We start from the raw sequence: 24,541 nt of genomic DNA on the forward strand, positions 1-24,541 counted from the left end.
AAACATGAAGAGAACCAGGCTGCACATCCCATAAGGATTGGCAGGGGGTTGGACTCGATGGCCCTTGTGGTCTCTTCCAACTCTATGATTCTATGATTCTACCTGAGCCTGCCCTTCCGTGGGTTGGACTAGATGACCCTCACAGTCCCTTCCAGCTCTACAATCCTATGACCCTAGGCTGAATCAACAGAAGTCAAGGGAAATAACAGACCATTGGTCAGGCCACAACTGGAGTACTGTGTCCAGTTCTGTGCGCCACAATTTAAAAAGGATATTGACAAGCTGGAACGTGTGCAGAGGAGGGCGACCAGGATAATCAAGGGTGTGGAAACCAAGCCTTATGAGGAATGGTTGAGGGAGCTGGGCATGTTTAGCCTGGGGGAAAAGGAGATCCAGAATTGATATGATAGCCATGTCAAATACAGTGGTACCTCGGGTTAAGAACTTAATTCGTTCCGGAGGTCCGTTCTTAACCTGAAACTGTTCTTAACCTGAGGTACCACTTTAGCTAATGGGGCCTCCCGCTGCTGCCACGCCGCCGGAACACAATTTCTGTTCCCATCCTGAAGCAAAGTTCTTAACCCGAGGTACTATTTCTGGGTTAGCTGAGTCCGTAACCTGAAGCGTCTGTAACCTGAGATACCACTGTAGCTAAACAGGGAAGATGGGGAGCAAGTTTGTTTTCTCCTGCTCCGGAGGCCAGGATCCCAACCAATGGATTCAAGTTACAAGTGGGAAGAATTATATATATAAGTTCAATAAACAACAACAAGAGGGAAGATTCCAAGTCAATCTCGGGAAGAACTTTCTGACAGTAAAGCTCCGAAGGTGATGGACTCTCTTCCCTTGGAGATGTCTAAGCAGAAGTCGGATGGCCACCTGTCGTGTACAATCTGGCTGAGATGCCAGCCTCGCAGGGGGTTGGACTAGATGACCCTCGGGCAGTGGCGTAGCATGGGTTGTCAGCACCCGGGGCAAGGCAAGTAATTTGCGCCCCCTAACCCGTGGATTTGCACTCCCTAACCCGTGGATTTGCGCCCCCTAACCCTACCCCTAACCCTAACCCCCAGATGTTGCGCCCGGTGCGGCCGGCCCCCCCCTGCACCCCCCACGCTACGCCACTGCCCTCGGGACCCCTCTACTAGTCTGTGACAGCAAGAAAAGCGTGATCCAAACTGGAGAAAGACAAGCATGATCCAGAATGCAGAAAGACAAGTGTGATCCAGAATGCAGAAAGACGAGCTTGATCCAAAATGTGATCCACCGCGGCGGAGGCAGCAGCCGCAGCAGCCGTGGGCTCGTCCTGCCGCCCTCCGCTTTGGCGGGGGCTCCTCCGGCAGCGCGGCGTGGGGCTGCACAGTGGCGTAGCGTGGGGGGTTGCAGGGGGGGGCCGGCCGCACCGGGCGCAACATCTGGGGGTTAGGGTTAGGGGGCGCAAATCCACGGGTTAGGGGGCGCAAATTACTTGCCTTGCCCCGGGTGCTGACAACCCACGCTACGCCACTGGCACCGGGCGCAACATCTGGGGGTTAGGGTTAGGGGGCGCAAATCCACAGGTTAGGGGGCGCAAATCCATGGGTTAGGGGTGCAAATTACTTGCCTTGCCCCGGGAGCTGACAACCCACGCTACGCCACTGGCACCGGGCGCAACATCTGGGGGTTAGGGTTAGGGGGCGCAAATCCACGGGTTAGGGGGCGCAAATTACTTGCCTTGCCCCGGGTGCTGACAACCCACGCTACGCCACTGGCACCGGGCGCAACATCTGGGGGTTAGGGTTAGGGGGCGCAAATCCACGGGTTAGGGGGCGCAAATCCATGGGTTAGGGGCGCAAATTACTTGCCTTGCCCCGGGAGCTGACAACCCACGCTACGCCACTGGCACCGGGCGCAACATCTGGGGGTTAGGGTTAGGGGGCGCAAATCCACGGGTTAGGGGGCGCAAATTACTTGCCTTGCCCCGGGTGCTGACAACCCACGCTACGCCACTGGCACCGGGCGCAACATCTGGGGGTTAGGGTTAGGGGGCGCAAATCCACGGGTTAGGGGGCGCAAATCCATGGGTTAGGGGCGCAAATTACTTGCCTTGCCCCGGGAGCTGACAACCCACGCTACGCCACTGGCACCGGGCGCAACATCTGGGGGTTAGGGTTAGGGGGCGCAAATCCACGGGTTAGGGGGCGCAAATTACTTGCCTTGCCCCGGGTGCTGACAACCCACGCTACGCCACTGGGGCTGCACGTGGCTCCCCTTCCACTACTCCGGCGGCACATGCTTCTTCCGCGCCGGGCGCCCGGGCTCCTCCTCCTCCTCCCCCTCCCCGCTGCTTCGGCGGCTCCACGCGTTACGCGCCGGCTCACTCCCCGCTCGGCACGCCTCGCCCGGCGGACGCGGGGCAGTTTCCCCGCCCGTAGAGAGAGCTATCCCTAACTGTGTGTGTGTGTGGAGGAGAAGAGGAGGAGGAGGGCAGAGGAGGAGGAGGAGGAGGAAGGCGGGGGAGGCGGGCAGCCTTTTTGGGGGAGGCGGCGAGGAGCTCCCCCACTTGCGAATAAGACCCGATCCGCGCCGCCGGGCAGGAATGGCCAAGCCGGAGAAGGTGAAATAAACAAGCGGCTCCCCAGACGGAGGCTTTTCCAACATGATTCCGCCCAGCGACGCGACACGAGTCAGCCCGGAGGACGTGGAGAAGGAGCGCGACCCGGAGAGCCCCGAGCAGCCGCCGCCTTCGCCTGCCTCCACCACCAGCCAGGAATCCAAGGTCGGTCCCGCTCGCTCCATCCGTGGATCCCGATTCGGAGAGGGGATCGATCTCTCTCCATGGCTAGGCGCGCTTACGTGCCCGTCCTCCTTTTGCGCCTGCAAAAATGTCTTTAAGGTGGGATCTCGCCATTCACCTGGCGGAGCTGCCTGGGAAAGAGCGGGGGGGGGGGGCTGGGTTTTGGAATTAGTTTGTTTATTGCATTTATTTTCTGGAGGGAGAGGTTTCAAAGCACTCTGGCAGACCATTCCTCTGGTTGGCACTCCGGTTGCTCTGGCATCACGTGTTGATCCTCATGAAATAGGCTGTGACAGATTTATTATAGGAAAGTTGCCTGTGTGTGTGTATGTTAAAAAATGTCTTTCCAGGAACTTTGCCATTCAGCTGATAAATAGGTCAGGAGCTGAAGTCTAGCTGAAGAGCTGCTATTGTAGGGGAAGAACTGCCATCCATAATAATAATAATAATAATTTTATTGTCTGGTACCCCGCCCATCTGAGTGGGTTGCCCCAGCCACTCTGGGCGGCTTCCAACATATATAAAGAGCATGATAAACAGGACCACCCCCCTCTTGCCTCCCCAAAAATTATATTTTATTGGCCTGGTTTGGCTTACCTGATTGAGGAAAATGATGCTTCTGTTCTGCATTCCGTCCCTCAAAATTAAGTGATATAATAGGTGAGAAGTTTCTGAGTGGATTACCTGAATTAGAAACAAAGATCTGTAAGTGAGCAGAAGGAAGAGCAGATGAGCAGAACAACGGTGCTCTTTAACGGGAGCATGACGTAAGGGGCAGGAGTTACCTAAAACAACTTGTTAGCTATTAGTGTAGCTGCTGATAAACTCAATTTCTCATAGACCTTGTGCCCTGGTATTCAACAGAAGACCGACCCGCACATTTGCCATTTAGTGATCACATCACATTTAGTGATGTGACGTGCCACAATTCTCTGGCACGCCCTTTGAAAAGGATTGCAGCATCTTCCGAAATGCGCACCTTGCCATTTTACAGTCATCCCCTCCTGTTGAAAGTGGAATAGATTTGGAACGCTCCTCCAGAATAGTATTAGTAGGGTAAAATGGATAATAGTCGCTGTAGCCGCCTTGACAGGCCTTGGGCATCCTCGTGGAAGTTGATATGATCCTAACTGGCACTTCAAAGGTGGTACTCAGCAGGATGGAAGTTTGTGCTTTGAATGAGGAGGTCATGTGGACAAATGGACTTGCCACCATGCTGTCAAAGAGGGATTGTGCATTGCTTGTGGCTACAGCACCATACAGTCTTGATTATAGCTATTGATGTGTTACTTCCTTCCAAATCTATGGGAGATATATATGAGTCAGTGGCAAATGATGACAGGATTGCAGCCTAAACTCAGGAAATATAAATAGGGTTTCATTTTCTCCTTACCTTTTATAGTAACTAACTATGACAGGCATGAACAAAGTCCGTTTCAGGGACCTAATTCAGCTCGCTGGTCAGTTTAATCTGGCCCCTGTGGCAGTTTTTTCCCTGGGGTAAAATCCTTAAAAAACCTCAACAACTTCAATCCCAAAAAAAGCTCAACAACTTTTGGGGTAAAATAATTAAAAAGCTCAAGAACTTCAATCACTTCATCAAATCTGGCCCTCTTTGAAAAAAGTTTGGACACCACTGAACTATGATTTGATGTGGAGGGGTGTTCTGGAGTTTGTTTGTTATCAGGTGGGAAACCATGGCCTTTCTGAAATATCCATACTAGTTTTGCTTTTGGTAATTGGCTCAAACAAGCACACGTTGGGGTTGTACTATTAGTACACATCTGCAGCCATTGATGGCGAAGCTTTATATATGTTCATTTTATTAAAAATATTAAAGGGTGGCAGCCAGTCCCAGACTGGTGTCCTTTGATGTTATATCAATCAATCAATTTATTTATTATGGTCGTAGACCAGGCAGCCGGCACGGATGTCCCTTTTCACGGGAGAAGGCAAGCATGTTGCAAACGCTTGCACTCCACTCTGGCTTTCTGTGCCTTCGGGCAGCCCCCTTGCTCCTCACCTGCAGACCCTAGCACAGTAGGGGAAGGTTTCAGGAGAAGAGGAAAGGGAAAATGTGTCCTTTTTCTTCATCCATCCTGAAACTTTATCCACTCCATTGTGAACCCCAGAATGCTCTCCAAAGGCCCCTGTTCTATCTTGGCCAGGGGCATTCGTGTTAGAGGGTTGGAGATCAGAAACACGCCCCCCCCCAAAAAAAAATAATGTTTCAGATCCCTGCTGGTTACTGCTTAATCTGAAATTGCTTTATACTCCCGCTTTGTAGATAAATAATTAGGGCAGGGAAGAACAGTACACTGCTCCCTCTTCCCTACCCACAAGTGTAACAGGCAGATATCATAACTGGATGTTTTGTTTCCATGGGTGCAACACTCATGTGGCAGCTTTTGTTTCTGGAGTACAGATCCCAGGTTTAAGGGCAAAGTCAGGCAGTTTTTATACTGGTGCACTTTGTAAACACAGCACTAAGGTGGCGGCTCTTGCAATTCCGTGGCTGCCTTTTGGCCTTAACTCTGAGACCTGCCCTCCAGGGCAGCTGCTCCTACAGGTCCTTTACATGTGTGGTCCTAGCTCTGATTCATGGAAACATGTGAAAGCAACTGTTCTTGCAGATCTTCTTACTTCCTTCTGGCCTTAGAAAGAAGGCCGGGAGAGAGCCAAGAACACAGTGGGCACTTTTTCACTTTCTGAGAAAAGTTCTTTGAAATAAATGAGGCTTATTGCCAAGTACCTGTCATTTGAGAAGGGATTGCAAGTGATCCTTGGTGCAATTATTTTCAAATTACTGTTTAATGGATAGTTGCAATTGGACACTTTTTCATAACTCTTCCCTCACTCCTGCCCCATTCAGCTTACATCATTTATAATTAGATTTTCTGGATGTCTCTTGCGGGATCTAATCCCTCTCGAAGTCTGTGGACTTTCACTGTTGCATAGATTTGATCCTGGCCTAGTCAGGTATTCTAACCACTATACCATGCATAAGTAATGTGTGGCCCTTCAGATACGGTAGGACTACAACTATCAAACCTGACCATTGGTCACGCTGACTGGGGCTGATGGGAATTGAAGACCAACACATCTGCAGGGCTTCAGGTTCCCCATGCCTCCACTAAAAGGTAAAGGGTAAAGGACCCCTGGACAGTTAAGTCCAGCCAAAGGCAACTACGGGGTACAGTGGTCATCTCGCTTTCAGGCCAAGGGAGCCAGCATTTGTCCATAGACAGCTTTCTGGGTCATGTGGCCAGCATGATTAAACCGCTTCTGGCGCAACAGAACACCATGACGGAAACCAAAGCATACGGAAACGCCGTTTACCTTTCCATCACATTGGTACCTATTTATCTACTTGCACTGGTGTGCTTTCGAACTGCTAGGTTGGCAGGAGCTGGGACAGAGCAACAGGAGCTCATCCCATCACGCAGATTAGAACCACCACCCTTTCAATCGGCAAGCCCAAAAGACTCAGTGGTTTAGACCTCTATCCCTGCACTAAACCATAACAGAATGCCAATCAGCAGAATCAATGTATCGTAGAATTGTAGAGTTGGAAGGGTCATTTAGTCCAACCCTCTGCAGTGTAGGAATCTTTTGCCCAACATGGGGTTTGAACCCATGAGCCTGAGATTAAGAGTCTCAGGCTCTACCAATTTAGCTACCAAGTTTTTCACCAGATGAATCACGTCTAGCTGCAGTTAGAGGGTTTTAAGGTGGGTTAATACATCGATGCATTCAAACTCAAAGAGCATGCTGGCAAGAAACGTAAACTGGCCTCTCCTTTGCATTCCAGTTTTATTTTGTATAGTAAGATTTCCCCACTCCCTTCCAAACATGCACTCTCCAACTGTCAGTCTGCAGTCGAGATGAAGTGTTACTGCGTGATGCTGCTGGTTGTGAGAAATGGCTGTGAGTTACAGATCAGCTTGAACTGGGGTGGGAGGTGGGACTGAGTTGTGCTAATTGCACCAATCTGTTTAAAACTCGTTTTGAATACTGTATTTTTAAATTGCTGTAACTCACCCTAGTGAGTTTGGCCACTGCACTCCAGAAGTTTGCAAAGCTGAAGAGCCCAAGGCAAGGGCTGATGGGACACAAAGAAAGCTGGGGAGAATCAATGTGGCTTGCTTGCTCATCTGCAAGTTGTCTAAAACAAACCGTGGCTTAGGGTTACTTGCAAATGAAACCTATTGACGTTTGTTTTAAAACACTTGCAGCCTGCCTAGTTAAACTTGATCCTTTAAGGAAGCAATCCTAACCACACATACTTGGTCATTCTCCATCACCCTAAGCAAATGTGTCTTGGATTTAGGTATGAGTCTCCCAAAAATTACAGGCCAGATTCTACTACCCTTATTCAAATTACTGGTACTGTTTCGACATCTGATTAGCATTTCACACAACACGCCACCTGCTTCATTCTGAGTGCATTTATTAGTATTGACTCCAGCCCATAAAACTGCCAAGGGTCACACAACTTGATCTGCCTTAATTGGTTGAATGAAGTCTAACTTGCACTTCAGTGGAACAAGCAGTAACAGACACCCCTGAGGTTGCATGGTTGTACTCTGTTTACTATCACATCGTACCTTACTGCTGTATGTGATATATACCTGGCACACAAAACCTAAACCTAAAAAGCTGTGGTTTGCAGAAGCTAGGGAGGTGTTTGCCAATGGACACTTACTATATTAGAACTTGGTCAGCAGCCTTCACCACGGCAACTGTTGCATCGTAGCATAAAACCTGATCCTATGGAGACAGCATATTGGGCCATTTATATATCTGATCCCATTGCTAGCAACAATCCTGAATTATTTCTTTTAATTACTTTTATCTATTTCTTTGTCTGCCTGTCTGCTTCAGCTTATTATATAGGTGGTGGACTGGTCTTATCTATGTTCTATTGTATATAGGCATTTCTGCTATTTGACACGAATTCTTAACCTTTATAATATACAGTACTTGGGATATTTTTGTTGAGTTACTATTTGAAATGCAGTGTTGATCTTGGATAATATTTGCTTGCTGCTTGCTTGTTCCCTTTTTTAGTTTTCTCATGATAGTTTATTACATGATAGATTATAGATTTTACGGCTTGGTTTTGTGATTCTTCTAAATATTCTTCTATACATACAGTCCATGCTTTCGTAGAGTTTGATGGGTCCAGTTTGTATGTTTACCAAAATTCTTAGGGATGGAGCAAATCCTGACTTCTGGAAGAGTTTTCAACTTTGCTCTTTCAGGAGAGATTGGCCAGTTAATGCTTTCTCCTATAACATCTCATTCAAATCTTTCTACTTTTCTCTTCTGACTCCTGTCTCTTAAGCTTCAATATAAAAATTATAACCCAAGGAATCATAGAAATGAATTTATCTTGGCATTGTAATTATTGGAATGTAATGATCTGTTCACAATTGCAATTTAAAGCGGTTTCTGTAGAATCCTACTACATTCATGTCAAATTTATCAGTGCTTTACTATGATTCAGTCATCCTTTACTATGAGAAGGGAAAGGGGTATTTTATTCTAAGTGAAGTCATACTAGGCTCCATGTCTGTTGCTGGTATCTGTCTGTCTTGAGAGAGAATAGACCTCCAGGGTGAAGTCAAACCGCTGCTTTAGCAGCACAGAAGTGATCTCCCCGGGGCACAATCCTGGGCAGAGTGCATGGAAGTCCTGGGCTCCACTCTCGGCCTCACTGATGTCATCCAAAGGAAAGCAGAGCAATACGTTTAGCACCAGCTACAGGAGAAGGAGGTGTACAAAGCACCATCCAACCGTCTTAGGGACTGCACTCCCTAGCCTTTTCTTCTCTCAAAGATGACATACAAGGCAGGACCTGAATTTTCCTTCTCCTTGATGAGCTACCTTCTCGGGTTGATGAGCCCCATTTGCCCTCACTTCCCTCTTCCAGTGGCGTAGCGTGGGGGTGCAGGGGGGGCCAGCCGCACCGGGCGCAACATTTTAGGGGGGCGCGCTCACACTCACAGCTCTCTGCCCCTACTTGGCTCATTCACTCTCTCTCACTGCAGTGCTGGCTGTGCGAATCTGATCCGAGCTGCCGGGTCGCCGCCCACTGTGGAGGGGGAGGGTGCCAGGCATGCGTTGCGGTGCGGAGCGGAGCGGAGAGAGAGCGAGGGAGGGACTATCTGGGGGAGGGACAGTGCAGCGGCCGCCCAGCGCAGCGCTGAGCGCGGGAGAGAACCACACCCGACCAGCCCAGGCAGCAGCAAGAAGAAGCTGGCAGCGGCCGCAGGTTAGGGGTTAGGGGCGCAAATTACTTGCCTTGCCCCGGGTTAGGGGGCGCAAATTACTTGCCTTGCCCCGGGTGCTGACAACCCACGCTACGCCACTGCCCTCTTCAACCCATTCAGAAACCACCTTCTTGACCACTGGACCCACTCTTGGTCTTGTCCACTCCATCTGCCAGAGGCTGTCTTCACATGCAGGGGAAGTCTCTAACTCACAGAGAGTTTGAGACCCATCAGCCACCTTCACATGGTTTAGCTGGCCAGTCAAAGCTGTTCCCGAGGTGTGGCCGCTGTCGTATGCTGACAAGCAGGGGGCCTTCTCAGTTGTGGCGCCCGTCCTGTGGAACACCCTCCCGTCAGATGTCAAGGAAATAAACAACTATCTGACTTTTAGAAGAAGACATCTGAAGGCAGCCCCATTTAGGGAAGTTTTTTAATGTCTGATGTTTTATTGTATTTTTAATATTTTGTTGGAAGCCATCCAGAGCGGCTGGGGAAACCCAGCCAGATGGGCAGGGTATACATAATAAATTATTATTACAGTGGTACCTCGGGTTACATACACTTCAGGTTACATACGCTTCAGGTTACAGACTCCGCTAACCCAGAAATAGTACCTCAGGTTAAGAACTTTGCTTTAGGATGAGAACAGAAATTGTGCTCCGACGGCAGCGGGAGGCCCCATTAGCTAAAGTGGTGCTTCAGGTTAAGAAGAGTTTCAGCTTAAGAACTGACCTCCAAAACAAATTAAGTACTTAACCCGAGGTACCACTGTATTATTGACAGCTTCTGGGAGCTACAGGTGAGAGTTGAGTGCAGAGTCTTTAGAAAAATTCTAATCAAACTCTAACCAAGTGTTCTGTTTTGAGCTTCTAATATGGTGATGGGGAGCCTCCAGTGACCCTCAGGATATTGCTGGACTCCAGCTCCCATCAGCCCCAGTCATTGTGGCTAAAGACCAGAGATTATGGGAGTTGGAGTCCAGCAACATCTGGAAAGTTGCAGATTCCCTGCTTACATTTTAATGCTTCTCCTATTGCATAATATCAGGGTCTCCTTTCACAACATTTGCCTCTTCCTACCCCCTTGTGCAAAATCCTAAAGCTGGCTGCTGTGAACATTTGTGCACTACAGCATGTTCTGGTTTTTGTTATTTGCAAAGCAATAAAAGTGTCTGAGTTCCTCACTTGACTAGGTCCAATTCAAAAAACAGCATTGGAATGCCCTATGACTTCACTGCACCCTATATAACACCCACATAGCTCCCTCAGCAGGACACTTTCAGAGAGCAACTCCTGGAACGAGGGTTCAAGAATCATGCACTGACAGCAGCTCACTGCACACAGCCCTTTGGGAAGGATCACAGCTCAGTGGTAGAGCATCACTTTCCACACAGAATGTCCCACGTTCAGTCCCTGGAATCTCCAGGTCGACCCTGCGTGAGACCCCTGGACAAGACTACCCCTGGGTCAATCACCTGATGTCATACTGATGCCAGGTGATTGGCACCTGTCAAAGATTTGCGCAAAGCTTCCTAAAGCCCTATGCTCAGCACCTCCCAAGTGCAGCACTTCTGAAGGGCCTGGGCGTCAGCTGCTTGTTGAGCTCTTGGAAAGCAGAACACCAGAGGCTCTGCAGGCACCACCAACCAGCAGGACCTGCAAACCTGCTTTCAGTTGAGCCCCAGCCTTTCCTACCCCACAAGTGGGTGTGTAGAGCAGGTGGGTGGAGCTTGGCTGAAACAACCTTGCAGGCCAAAATTTGGTCCACCGGCTGGAAGTTGCCCATCATCGTGTTGGAGCAATTGAATTCAGACAAGGTGCAGTATTCATATACAGTGGTACCTCGGGTTACAGATGCTTCGGGTTACAGACGCTTCAGATTACAGACTCCGCTAAATCAGGAATAGTACCTCAGGTTAAGAACTTTGCCCCAGGATGAGAACAGAAATCGTGCGGTAGAAGCGGGAGGCCCCGTTAGCTAAAGTGGTAAGTAAAGGTAAAGGGACCCCTGACCATTTGGTCCAGTCGTGACCGACTCTGGGGTTGCGGCGCTCATCTCGCTTTGTTGGCCGAGGGAGCTGGCGTACAGCTTCCGGGTCATGTGGCCAGCATGACTAAGCCGCTTCTGGAGAACCAGAGCAACGCACGGAAACACCATTTACCTTCCCACCAGAGTGGTACCTATTTATCTACTTGCACTGGTGTGCTTTAGAACTTCTAGGTTGGCAGGAGCAGGGACCGAGCAACGGGAGCTCACTCCATCGCGGGGATTCGAAACGCCGACCTTCTGATCGGCAAGTCCTAGGCTCTGTGGTTTAAGCCACAGCGCCACCCGCGTCCCATCAGCTAAAGTGATACCTCAGGTTAAGAACAGTTCCAGGTTAAGTGCGGGCCTCCAGAACAAATTAAGTTCTTAATCTGAGGTATCACTGTATAAGCAAAGGGTGTTGAGGAGACATGGGAGAGAATCACCGCCATTACCCTTCGTAGCATTACCCTTCATAGCCCTTGCGCTGACCCATTACGAAGGGAGGGTCACTATTGTCTGTTCAGTTTCCTTAAACCTCAGAGGAAGTGCCAGGTCAACACAATCCTGTCCCTGCCAGCAAGCATGCGGATTTCTAAAGGATGAGCTGTTCCTGAGCCAAAGGGGATTCCATGAAAAAGCAGCTATAACTTAGCAGCTCAGCACACTTCCAATGAAAGTATGAGAAAGGTTCATTTACAGCCTATTGTAAACACTGACTTTCCCTAGACTGCTATGCATTTGTAGGCACACCCACCCACAAACCCATCCCCCCATACGCTTAATGGATAGTAAATACAGCCTAATAAAATTAAGTTTCCAATGTGCAGAGAAGACCCAGCCCTTGAGCTAGATTATCCAGCTTGCAATCCTATTGAAGCTAATTGGTTTTAAGTCATGGTGTGTTTGACCGATAGAGTTGCATGGAGATTTCCCCTGCATAATAGAATTAATACCTTTTGAGTCTCTATTGGTGACGGATAGGTTACCAGCTACTGAATATTTTAAAAGGGCAAGGAAATGGCATGCAGACTATGTTCATCCATCCTTCAGTCCGCTGAGTAAACATTCAGCATGCAAACTTCACTTTCAAGGAGGGAAGCTCTTTAAAAAATATTCCCAAAGAGGATTTGAAAACAGCCAGCTCTTCCAAAGCTGTTTTCCATACGTCTGCATAAAATGGTGAGTACACATTGTGCATAAATGAGACTTCTTATGCAGAGGAGGGGGTGAATTAGATACTAAACTGGACATACACACTGTGAACTTTTCAAGGTGTATCCATTCACCAAGCAAGGAAGAGCTGGTATTTATCTATGAATAACTGATTTTAAACTTCTGTCTTGATTGAGGTACCAGCGTGTAATGTATCTCCCCCTCTTTACTTGTACATATTGCCTAGATTCAAATATTGTCTCACTAGCGAATGTTTCCATTTTATTTTATTTAAATATATTTTCATTGATTACCAATATATAACAATTACAAGAAAAAGATGCAAAATCCCAACTAACCCTCCTCCAGGACAGATAAATCTTGTTAAGTTTGCCAAAGTTCAGTCTGTGGTTATACATCTTCGCATTAATCAGTTCTTAGTGCATTTCCCCATTCCTTTCGTCACTTGACAAAGTCTGTTTTTTTAAAAAAGAGAGAGAGAGTAGAAGTGTTTTACCAAAATACTTTAATCTACTTTAATGCACAAAGCCGAATTTTCAATATGCAATTGAATCCTTCCTACAAAATGCTGTAGTGAACCCATGTTTATAAGCTTCACACCTCTAGCAGATCTTGGTAGCAGCAAGGCAATGCCGTTGCGTTCATGGCTTTTTTGTCAGCTTCCTAGAGGCTGACAGCTGTTTGCAGCAAAATGTTGGATTAGATGAATGGGTACTCACAGGAGGGGGAGCAAGAGGAGGCAACCAGTGAACCTCCAGATGAACCATTATCACCAGAGTCCCAGATTTCTTACAAAATAAAAGTTTCTAGCATTTGTAGAACCTGAGATATGATGGAGGGGGGGGGGATGTACAGACACTATTCTTCTCAATTTTTGTGAGAAATCAGCCTGCTCCCCCTAGCTTCCCTATCCTTGTAATTAGAAACTCTAGTGCAGTAAAGCAAGTACAGTGGTTCGTTCTGGAGTTCCGTTCTCAACCTGGAACTGTTCTTAACCTGAAGCACCACATTAGCTAATAGGGCCTCCCGCTGCTGCCGCATGATTTCTGTTCTCATCCTGAAGCAAAGTGCTTAACCCGAGGTGCTATTTCTGGGTTAGCGGAGTCTGTAACCTGAAGCATCTGTGACCTGAAGCGTCTGTAACCTGAGGTACAACTGTACCTATTTTCACACAGGTGAACGTCCATTGGCAAGCCAAGCACTAATACATTGTGAGGGCACCAGATGTGCCGTGATACAAAATTTGTATCAATCATTCTCAAAGGGTTACTGTGGCTCAGATATTAAGATGCCCTTCAATGGTGCAGATACATAATTTTAAACTCTGGACTACATGGTCTTATGCTCCTCCACTCTTGCACGCCCCAACACTCAGACACACACAGTGTGCTTGGGGTTGCATTTGAACCCAGGCTCCTAGATAGCAATTTGAGGACAATTTTTCATGACTGAACACCCCTATATATTGTGTTATCCTCTGCAGCAGAAACCTATGCTGGCTCCTCCACCATGAGACAGTAGAACCCCAAAGCTCTTGGTGCCCGTTTTAATTTCTTTGGCATCACCACTGCTGCCAAATTCTCAGGGATCTTGAGGGCTATAGGAAATTCCTTGAGTTGAATCAGGCCCCCAGGCCAGGGTTTAGTCACCCCCCCGTACTGCTTTACAAAACTGTTTCTAAGTTCAAAGCTATTGTGTTCCAATGCAGTTGCCCCACTTGCCATCTTAAAGCAGAGCTGTGCCAGAATTTATCAGAATAAAAATTTGGGTAGGGGTAGGATGAAGTTATTCTGGCTATTGAAGTCCATTTTTGCTCACCCTTTGGATAGGTTGTGAATTTTAGCTATGACAGGTTAAACTGGGGGTGGGGGGCATGCATGTGAGGTGTGGTGTAGTGGTTAAGAGCTGTAGTCTTGTAATCTGGTGAACTGGGTTCGTGTCTCCGCTCCTCCACATGCAGCTGCTGGGTGACCTTGGGCCAGTCACACTTCTCTGAAGTCTCAGCCCCACTCACCTCACAGAGTGTTTGTTGTGGGGGAGGAAGGGAAAGGAGAATGTTAGCCGCTTTGAGACTCCTTCGGGTAGTGATAAAGCGGGATATCAAATCCAAACTCTCTTCTTCTCTTTTTTGAATGTGCTTAGAAACAGCCCTAATGTTAGGAAATCTTGATAAACAAAGATGCTCTCTCATGGGGAGGTTTCAAGATGTTTCCACTTCCAAAGTGTCACTATTTTGTGGGTGAGGTTCAAACACATGTCGGCTAATTCTGGTTGTGCAAGTGGTTCTGATGCTCTTGTGCAGTAAAACCACACACCCCCCCTCAAAAAAGGACATTTTGTGGTAAGGGAAATGATAGAGAAAGACACTGGATGGTGTGGGATTGCAGTTCCTTGATACTGCATAGCCTCCACACAAACAAATCAGAATGAAAGCTGAATAAACTGCGGACATTGGATAACGCCCCTCAAATATTGTGCAAACGGATCTGAATGAATGCTCAGTAAACAGTGGGTATTCTATAGCATCTCTGCAAACTCTGTGGATGAATGCCCAATATACAGGTTGTAAGTGCATTCAGTTGAATGCACATTAAAATCCCCTTCTGGTTACGCCTGTTACGTTAATTGCCCAAACATCTGAAGAGGAGCAGCTGGTGCAACCTAGGGATGTTGGGGGCAGGGCTTGGGTGACCCCCCCCCCAGTTTAACCCTCTGTGTGTTCATATGAACACCTGCGCACAACTTTTGTCTTAAAGAACCACATCCTAGGCTTCTTTTCTCTTCACAAGGTTGAAAGCGCTTTGCATCTTTCTACTTTGAGTTCCTTGCATGTGCAATAAACAAACTTGACAATGAGGGCTTCCATAGAAAACTAGGGGTTTTCCACCTCTCCTCCCTTGCTATAAACCTGGTCTGTATGCTTGATAAGGTTGACTTCAATGAAATTCAAATGGGTAAGGATTTGAATAGTTACCCAACGAACAGGTAGCGATTTGAAAAAGACTAGGGATAGGTGGAGCAGGAGGCGTCCTTGCTGCAGTCTGGAATTCCCATGGCATTTAAACAAACCTAATGTGAAGTTGTTGATGCAAATTAACAATCTTTCATGCAACCTTGTTATCCCTCGTCATGTAAACAAGCTCTAAAGTAGCTGTTTTATTAACTACTGCCATCAGGTTATTCCACCATCCTCAGGAGCTTTTGAGACACAGTTTGAATTCCTGAGTCAATCCTTTTTTATATATATATATAAAAGGAGTGTCAGCGGCAGCTCAGGAGATATCCTTTGCTTGATGTAGATAAGCTTTTAAATGGCATTGGGAAATGGAGCATTATTCATACCTAACATGCACACTGCTTTATTAATGAGGCCCGTTTCAGTAAAGTCAACCATTCTGAATGGAAAGCAAAATACTGCTGACCTGGTGCACATGCCAATTAGGCACAGACTTCACGGGAGTAAAATGCTCGACTCTGGCTGACGTACTCTTTAAGGCTATTTTTTTTAAATAAAAATAGGAGAACAATCCTTTCGTGCACTGAGGGGTGGGGTGGGTTTGTTATGATAAAGCAAGCCATAACCTCGGTCACAGCAAAATGATGGGGATGCTGTTGAAAATGGTTATGAATCTTATATGTATGACTTTCACACTTCTCCCCCCCCCCTCAATTAATCCATACAACAACCATGTGTGGGGATTTGAACCCTGGTTTCCCAGCTCCTAGTCCATGGGGAGGCAAACTAAGGCCTGGGGGCCATATCCGGCCCAATCGCCTTCTGAATCCGGCCCGTGGACAGTCCGGGAATCAGCATGTTTTTACATGAGTAGAATGTGTCCTTTTATTTAAAATGCATCTCTGGGTTATTTGTGGGGCCTGCCTGGTGTTTTTATATGAGTAGAATGTGTGCTTTTATTTAAAATGCATTTCTGGGTTATTTGTGGGGCATAGGAATTCATTCATTTTTTTTCAAAATATAGTCCGGCCCCCCCACAATGTCTGAGGGACAGTGGACCGGCCCCCTGCTGAAAAAGTTTGCTGACCCCTGTGCTAGTCTCACACTCTAACGCTGCACCATGCAGGTCCAACAATCTGACTCAGTATAAAGCAGCTTGCTATGTACTTAATAAAAAGAGATCAAAGCAATGAAGATTTGGACACTGTTCTAAACACCTTCCTATGAAGATGGAGACCTAATTCATACGTTACCAAAATGGCTTTCTTATGGGCTGGATCCTGTATCATTCAGGTAGTGTAAAGGGACCCCTGACCATTAGGTCCAGTCGCGGACAACTCTAGGGTTGTGGCACTCATCTCGCTTTACTGGCCGAGGGAACTTCTGGGTCATGTTGCCAGCAGGACTAAGCCACTTCTGGCAGACCAGAGCAGCACACGGAAATGCCGTTTATCTTCCTGCCGGAACGGTGCCTATTTATCTACTTGCACTTTGACGTGCTTTCGAACTGCTAGGTGGGCAGGAGCAGGGACCGAGCAATGGGAGCTCACCCCGTCCCGGGGATTCGAACTGCCAACCTTCTGATTGGCAAGCCCTAGGCTCTGTGGTTTAACCCACAGCACCACCCACATCCCATTTGCACTATTAGTTGCCACTTTAAGCTGATGCTTAAAGCTGATACCATGAAGAATTGGTAAGTCACCCCTCACATGCATGTGACAGATACACCCAAACACAACGCAGCTTTCATTTTAAACTAGGTTAGAATTACATGGTCCTCATAGACAAAACAGTGACTCTAAAGTTCATTTGTTTATATTAATTAAATTTGTATACCATCCTTCCTCTGAAGTTCCCAGGGCGATTCACAACAGAAAAAAATACAAAATGAGAATACAAAATATATAATAAAACAGAAACAAACTGATAACCACACACACATTTTAAAAAAAGCCATAGAATGTTAATCAGGAGAATGCCTAACCGAATATAAATGTTTTTCCCTAATGAAGGCACCAGGCAAGCCTCCCTGGAAAGAGCATTCCACAAATGGGGAGCCACCACAGAAAAAGCCTTGTTCTCGTGTTGCCACCCTCCAGATCTTTTGAGGCACACAAAGAAGTGTTTACATAGGGTAACATAGTACCTACTGTTATGTGATCCCATTTATCAGTTGCCATGTATCTCATTAAACCTCTGTTTGTTTGGGCAGTGGTGATCTCGGGTTTTTCTACAGAGCTTTATAGAAAACAGGGATGAGGTTTGCTTGTACGTTTCCCTTCAGCCTTGTTGAAAAGTTTGAAAAAGTGAGCAGGAGGGGAGCTTTGAAACTAGCCAGACTGCCGGGTACTCTTGTGGGCTTTATGCTAAATCACAAAATAGTTTCACAGGACTTAACTGCTGTGCATGTTTTCACTAGCTCACTGCAGTTAAGCTCAATTTTCAGTGTGGTGTTTTGGTTTTTTTCCAAATGACAAGCATACCTACGGTAATTCCCTGGGACCCATGTAGCCAAGTTCTAATCTAGGCAGTGGCAAACTCAGCCCTCCAGATGTTTTGGGACTACAATTTCTATCATCCCTGACCACTGGTCCTGTTAGCTAGGGATGGGAGTTGTAGTCCCAAAACATCTGGAGGGCCGAGTTTGCCTGTGCCTGTTCTAATCTGTCTCTCTTGCCTCCTCACTCTGTAGTCTTTATTCTCTTCTTTTTCTCACGCAGTGGGCATGGATGGATCCCTTGCAGAAAACAAAATTCCAAGTTCATGTCTTGTCAAGTGTCACGTAGCCTATAAAGAAGATGGATAGCCCTTTTTTAAATAGGAGAGGGATGTTTTATATGTGATTCTAGGCCTGCAGAGAACTGCCAGGCACAGTGGATGCCAAAGACTTGGCTGTTCTTTCTTACTTTTTTAAAACTGAGTCACGTATTCACGAAAAACAAATTGATGCTTCTGCCTTGCTATGAGCAAGGGGAAATCTATCTCTGCTAGATGTTTGCTGCCCAGTACTTAATGTTTGACAAAGAAGCAGCTTTTCTTTCTTCAGTTGTAACCTTTCTTTATTTCCCAGACATTCATACTGAAACAATTATACCTATTGTTTTTGTTGGTTGTTGCTTAGTACCAAATACTGAATAGATTAAGCAAGGGACAGGCACTAAAGCAGTATATACCATTCCCATGGAAATTGGATACGGGCAGAGAGAGTTTTAAGCGACCAGCATATAGCAAGGCATGCGATTCCTTTCCAGAGGAGATTGGTGGCAGATCAAAGTCCAATTAATGAATGTTGAGGAAGGGAGCTTATAATTCTTTAATTTGGTATAAAGTAATACAGTGGTACCTCGGGTTAAGTGCTTAATTCGTTCCGGAGATCTGTTCTTAACCTGAAACTGTTCTTAACCTGAAGCACCACTTTAGCTAATGGGGCCTCCTGCTGCCGCCGTGCTGCCGGAGCCCGATTTCTGTTCTTATCCTGAAGCAAAGTTCTTAACCTGAAGCACTATTTCTGGGTTAGCGGAGTCTGTAACCTGAAGCGTATGTAACCCAAGGTACCACTGTATATGCTACATCTATTTTTTCCTATACTTTGTCCCTACCAGCTTCTAAGAGACAATTCATTTAGCTGGGGGTTATTGTTGCTCCAAATCCTACAAAAAGTGAGATTCGTAGATCAGCAAAATTGTTGTTTGAGATGATGGCCCACATTGTCTCTCTGAAGACTGAATGTTTCTTTCCTAACTACTTGACCCAAAGAACAGAATGCAGCCCTGAAAAAAGGATAAGCATGTGGACAAGAGGTGCAATAATAGCAGTGGAGGGATATTCTGAATCAAACCAAAATGCAAAATGCTGCCGCAACAGATACAAAAAGTGTGTCCCTCCTTAAAGGAGAAGAGTTAGACCAGATTATGAAAATTCATCTCCCAACCACCATGATTTTAGTTTTGCGCTTGTAAACATTTCAGATTCAAATCTATAACTTTTTGCCGTTAGGCTTCAATGTAGGATTTGGAGAAACCCAACTGTGCTGTGAGCACGTTAACCTTAGCAGTTTCCAGACATGGGCTTAATACTGGAAATGGGTCGTGCAAATATCACAAACAGGTCATTTGCAACAGGGTTTTGCTTTTAACTTAGCAGCTTTTCCCCAGAAAGAGTAAATCTGGATGGGTAAATGGGTGTGCAGGAATACAGACTGGCACTTTTTATGCCAACAGCCATCATGTGGATGCTACAAAAATTTGTATGCATGAGGAGCACCCAGCACACAACACATGCCTTCATTGTTAGAGATATTTCCCACCCCTCTTCTTCCTGTTTCAATACAGTTGTTACTTTGCTTTACTTGTCCCTGTTCCCTGCGTTTGGTGGAACTCATCCACATCCAAGAAGAAGAAGAAGAAAACCAAGATGCTAGCAAAGACGGAATCGATATAAACAATTCTGTGTTGGTGTGCCATAGTACACATTAACTATACAAAGTGGCTCAGGAACCTGAATTAAGTATCTCAGTCAGTTTCAGTGACTCTTAGCACTAAACTCAGATTTCTGATAACACAAGAGCAAAACGTGCTACCAGGGGCATAAAATTACAGACATATATAAATTAAATCCTGTTCTCCATCCTACTTTACTCCTCCCCTGAAAACCATACTTTGAGGGAATTTCCATAAGTATCCTTAAAAGTTCTGCCTCTCTTTTTAGCAACAGACCCCTTTATAGTAATGACTGCTCTGCTGCTCTGTGTTTTCAAATGATACTCACTTTGGCTTCAGCTCCTGACCTCCATGGGATTGGCAGCAGTGCCAAATAAGCAATCTTGCTCTGCGTAGCTTGTATGAGGATAGGCTCATCCTCACCGCCAGAAACACCAGTTGCAGGATGTACCTGCTCACACTCGGCTCCTTGTTCAGATCTGATTCAGAACTCAGTCTCTTAGCAACTTCACAACAAAAATGCTTGGATTCTAGCCCTCTGCCCAAGTTGCAAGAAAAGGTAAAGGAACTAGAAATGAGTAAACACAAATCAACACTTTCGGAACTATATAAAGAAAGGGCAAATGTGGAAAATAAATGGGTGGTAGGGAAGAAATTTAATTTGGTTGCATTTAATGGTGAATCAATCTAATTTGCATTTTATGAATCAATACACGAACTGAAACAAAATCATCCTTTGACATTTGCACTTCTCCAAATTCTTCAGTGCTGTTCTCCAGACAAGTAATGTGTATAAAAATGCATATATTAGGAGTAATGCCCCAAATGCATATATTTGTGAGAATAAAAATAAGTTATACAGTGGTACCTCGCGTTAAGAACTTAATTCGTTCTGGAGGTCTGTTCTTAACCTGAAACTGTTCTTAACCTGAAGCACCACTTTAGCTAATAGGGCCTCCTGCTGCCGCCGCGCCGCCACTGCATAATTTCTGTTCTCATCCTGGAGCAAAGTTACTAACCCGAGGTAATATTTCTGGGTTTGCGGAGTCTGTAACCTGAAGCGTATGTAACCTGAAGTGTATGTAACCCGAGGTACCACTGTATTAGAGAGAACTGATTTGGAAAAAAATGAGTATGTTAGGCAAAATTGCATACAAAACTGTGTATATTAGGAAAGAGTCACTCTTAACTGCTGGTGAATTTTCATTGGATTAAAAACAATAATGATTCAGAAACTGATCTGAAAAGTGGAGAAATGAACTTAAGACTGGGAGAATAAGAAACTGAGAGAAACCAAAATTGCCTTCAGATATAATGGTATTATTTAGCTTGACTGCATTAGACTACGTTCTTAATCTCACACACTACTGTTGTGTTAATATTAGGGCTTCCCCATCTGTTAGGATATACTGTGGACACATAGGTAGTTAAAACAACACACAGCCCATAGACCAATTCAAATTGTTTTCTTTAGTGTAGTTTTGTGAACTACACCAGTGTACTTGGAATGCTTGAGGGCTAAGCATGCAGTACCAATGGCTGGCTGTTCACATTAGTAATATATAAAAGACCTGTTAACTGCAGTTGAATTGCTTCTGTGAGTTAGATGAAGAAGTCTGTTTTGCTCTTAGAAAGCCTAGCCCACTCTTCCGCCAGCTGGTGCCTCCCAGATGTTTTAGACTACAAATCTCTTCAGCACATGCTTGATCTTACCAAATTTATCTTACGGATGGACATAAGGGCAAGACATGTGTCGATAACAGGGGAGCCAACTTGGGCCCCAGGTTACGGGTGCCCAGTGTGCACAATGTCATGACCTCATGTTGCAACGTGACGTCACGACGTCACATGCCCCCCAGCCTCGGAACCTGTCTTCCAATGGCACTCGCAAGACCTCGGAAAGCACCCCCAAGGTCTTGCAATGCCTTAGAGATGCTTTCTGTGATCTTCCAATACATCAGAGGTGACTCCTGGTGCTTCACAAGGCACCAGAAGTTGCATTGGGGCCCCTGTGATGTGGGTCTGAGCACCCACAACAAAAATTTTGTGGGTGCTCAGACACCCAGACTTCCCTATAGTTGGCACCCCTGATAGTTAAGGAAGCCCTTTAGATAACTTGGTCCGGAATAATTTTGAGCTCCTTTTATCTTAGCTACCTTAGATGAAACGCAAAATGTTATAAAGCACAAACATAAGCCTCAGAAGCTGGGTCATTATTATTATTATTATTATTATTATTATTATTATTATTATTTTAGATAATATTTATTCAAAGTTTGAGAGTTACAAAAAGAAAAAAGAACAATACAAAATACAAAAAGAAAAATACAACAACAGAAAAAACAACAACAAAAATATAGAAAATGAAACATAAGGTAAAGGTAAAGGTACCCCTGCCCGTACGGGCCAGTCTTGACGGACTCTGGGGTTGTGCGCCCATCTCACTTAAGAGGCCAGGGGCCAGCGCTGTCCGGAGACACTTCTGGGTCACGTGGCCAGCGTGACATCGCTGCTCTGGCGAGCCAGAGCCGCACACGGAAACGCCGTTTACCTTCCCGCTGGTAAGCGGTCCCTATTTATCTACTTGCACCCGGAGGTGCTTTCGAACTGCTAGGTTGGCAGGCGCTGGGACCGAGCAGCGGGAGCGCACCCCGCCGCAGGGATTCGAACCGCCGACCTTTCGATCGGCAAGTCCTAGGCACTGAGGCTTTAACCTTTAGCGCCACCTGCGTCCCCTCAAAAATGAAACATACATTCACTTAAAAAATAAAAAGAACTGATTAAACCTTTACATAACTTTCTTCCTTAACTTGTTTCCTTGACCTCCTCTCACCTCCCAATTTTGTATTCTAATTCAAATAATAATAATAATAATAATAATAATAATAATAATAATAATAACCCACCCATCTGGCTGATTTTCCCCAGCCACTCTGGGCGGCTTCCAACTCTGGGCCTGCCCTTTCCTCCCATTTAGCGGGGCAGCACCTGGAGCCAGCAGCCCTGCTTCATGCCACCCAACTGGCAAGGCTCTTCACTTCCTCACTTTCTAGAGTGGAAGTGCCACCTCTAAAGCAGACACAAAAGCAAATTGTAAAGGAGGCATAATTTATACTACAAGTAATCATGAATTTAGGGTTTGTGTTGTTTAATGCAAGCAACAGCAAAAACAAGCACCTTACGGTTCTCTCTGGTCATGCATTTGCTCTCATGTCACATCCTCGAAAAAGCACACAGAGAATGCGAGCTGACCTAAGACAAGGAGTAAAAATGACTCATAAAGGGGATTGTGTACAGAGTATCTTTTTATGCAAACAGTTAGAAAGGAAGTGCTACAGAGTGGAGAATTAACACTCTCCCACTTCAAAGTGCAAGTAAAGGGCAAATGGGAAATAGCCTCATAAGCCCTCCTGGAAACAACAATAGCCACATGCTACAGGGTTATGTGGACGCAGGTGGCGCTGTGGGTTAAAGCCTCAGCGCCTAGGACTTGCCGATTGAAAGGTCGGCGGTTCGAATCCCTGCGGCGGGGTGCGCTCCCGCTGCTCGGTCCCAGCGTCTGCCAACCTAGCAGTTCGAAAGCACCTCCGGGTGCAAGTAGATAAATAGGGACCGCTTACCAGCGGGAAGGTAAACGGCGTTTCCGTGTGCGGCTCTGGCTCGCCAGATGCAGCTTTGTCACGCTGGCCACGTGACCCGGAAGTGTCTCCGGACAGCGCTGGCCCCTGGCCTCTTAAGTGAGATGGGCGCACAACCCCAGAGTCTGTCAAGACTGGCCCGTACGGGCAGGGGTACCTTTACCTTTACCTTTTACAGGGTTATGTACATCCTTGTTGTTTGGCTTAGACTGCAATATCCTCTGACTTACGCACAAGGCCACAAGGAAGAGGAGCCACAGGTTGCAGGGTAGGAAACACTATTGGCTGTCAGGTTTGTAATCTAGATTTCACGATTTGGGTTGGATGCCAAAAGACCTTTTTAATTTATATATCTATATCAGGAGGATTCTAAGGTTTTTCAGGAAGAAGACATTTTGAAAACTGGATTGGATTTGCATGCATCTCCCAGGAGGATCTTTCATTTAGACATTAAGCAAACTAGGATTGTTTTACCTGAAAGGGTATCACACATAGAAAAGAGCTGAGGGGCCACACAGATGCCCACGCCCCTGAGGTCATGTGATTCTTGGCCCAGCCCCTGCATTGCAGGGGGTCAGACTAGATCAGAGCTTTCCAAGCTTTTCACGTTGGTGACACACTTTTTAGACATGCATCATTTTGCAACACAGTAATTTAGTTTTATGGGACGCAGGTGGTGCTGTGGTGTAAACCACCGAGCCTTGGGCTTGCCAGTCAGAAGGTCACGGTTTGAATCCCCGCAACAGGGTGAGCTCCTGTTGCTCGGTCCCTGCTCCTGCCAACCTAGTAGTTCAAAAGCACGTCAAGTGCAAGTAGATAAATAGGTACCGCTCTGGCAGGAAGGTAAATGGCGTTTCCATGCGCTATTCTGGTTTCGCCAGAAGCAGCTTAGTCATGCTGGCCACATGACCCGGAAAAACTGTCTGCGGATAAACGGCGTCTACCTTGGCCTGTAAAGCGAGATGAGCGCCGCAACCCCAGAGTCGTTCGTGACTGCACTTAACTGTCAGGGGTCCTTTACCTTTTTAAATTAAGTTTTACTAGCAAACAGGTTAAACTAACACCTTTCCAGCCCTGGGAGGAGCATGGGGAGCGTTTGTGTGACACACCTAAACACTGCAGCCACACACTAATGTGTTGCGACACGCAATTTGGAAAGCTCTGGACTAGATGATCCTCTGGGTCCTGTCCAACTGTACAATTCTATGATTCAGGCATAGAAGGAACTTTTATTTTACCCTTTTCAAAATTGTTAATTG

General features: G+C 46.3%; 1 protein-coding gene across 1 annotated transcript in view; it reads left to right on the forward strand.

Annotated features, from left to right (window-relative positions):
• Positions 1 to 2,635: 2,635 nt before the first annotated feature.
• STAC (SH3 and cysteine rich domain) overlaps positions 2,636 to 24,541 on the forward strand; it is a gene marked incomplete at its 5' end in the record, with an annotated part of 81,121 nt that continues 59,215 nt past the window's right edge. Inside the window, one exon of the mRNA XM_079948257.1 lies at positions 2,636 to 2,755. Within this exon, the coding sequence (XP_079804383.1) occupies positions 2,636 to 2,755 (120 nt within the window). The remainder of the gene's footprint in view (positions 2,756 to 24,541) is intronic.

This window comes from Podarcis cretensis (genome assembly GCF_951804945.1).
Source record: "Podarcis cretensis genome assembly, chromosome: 12".
Lineage (NCBI taxonomy): Eukaryota > Metazoa > Chordata > Lepidosauria > Squamata > Lacertidae > Podarcis > Podarcis cretensis.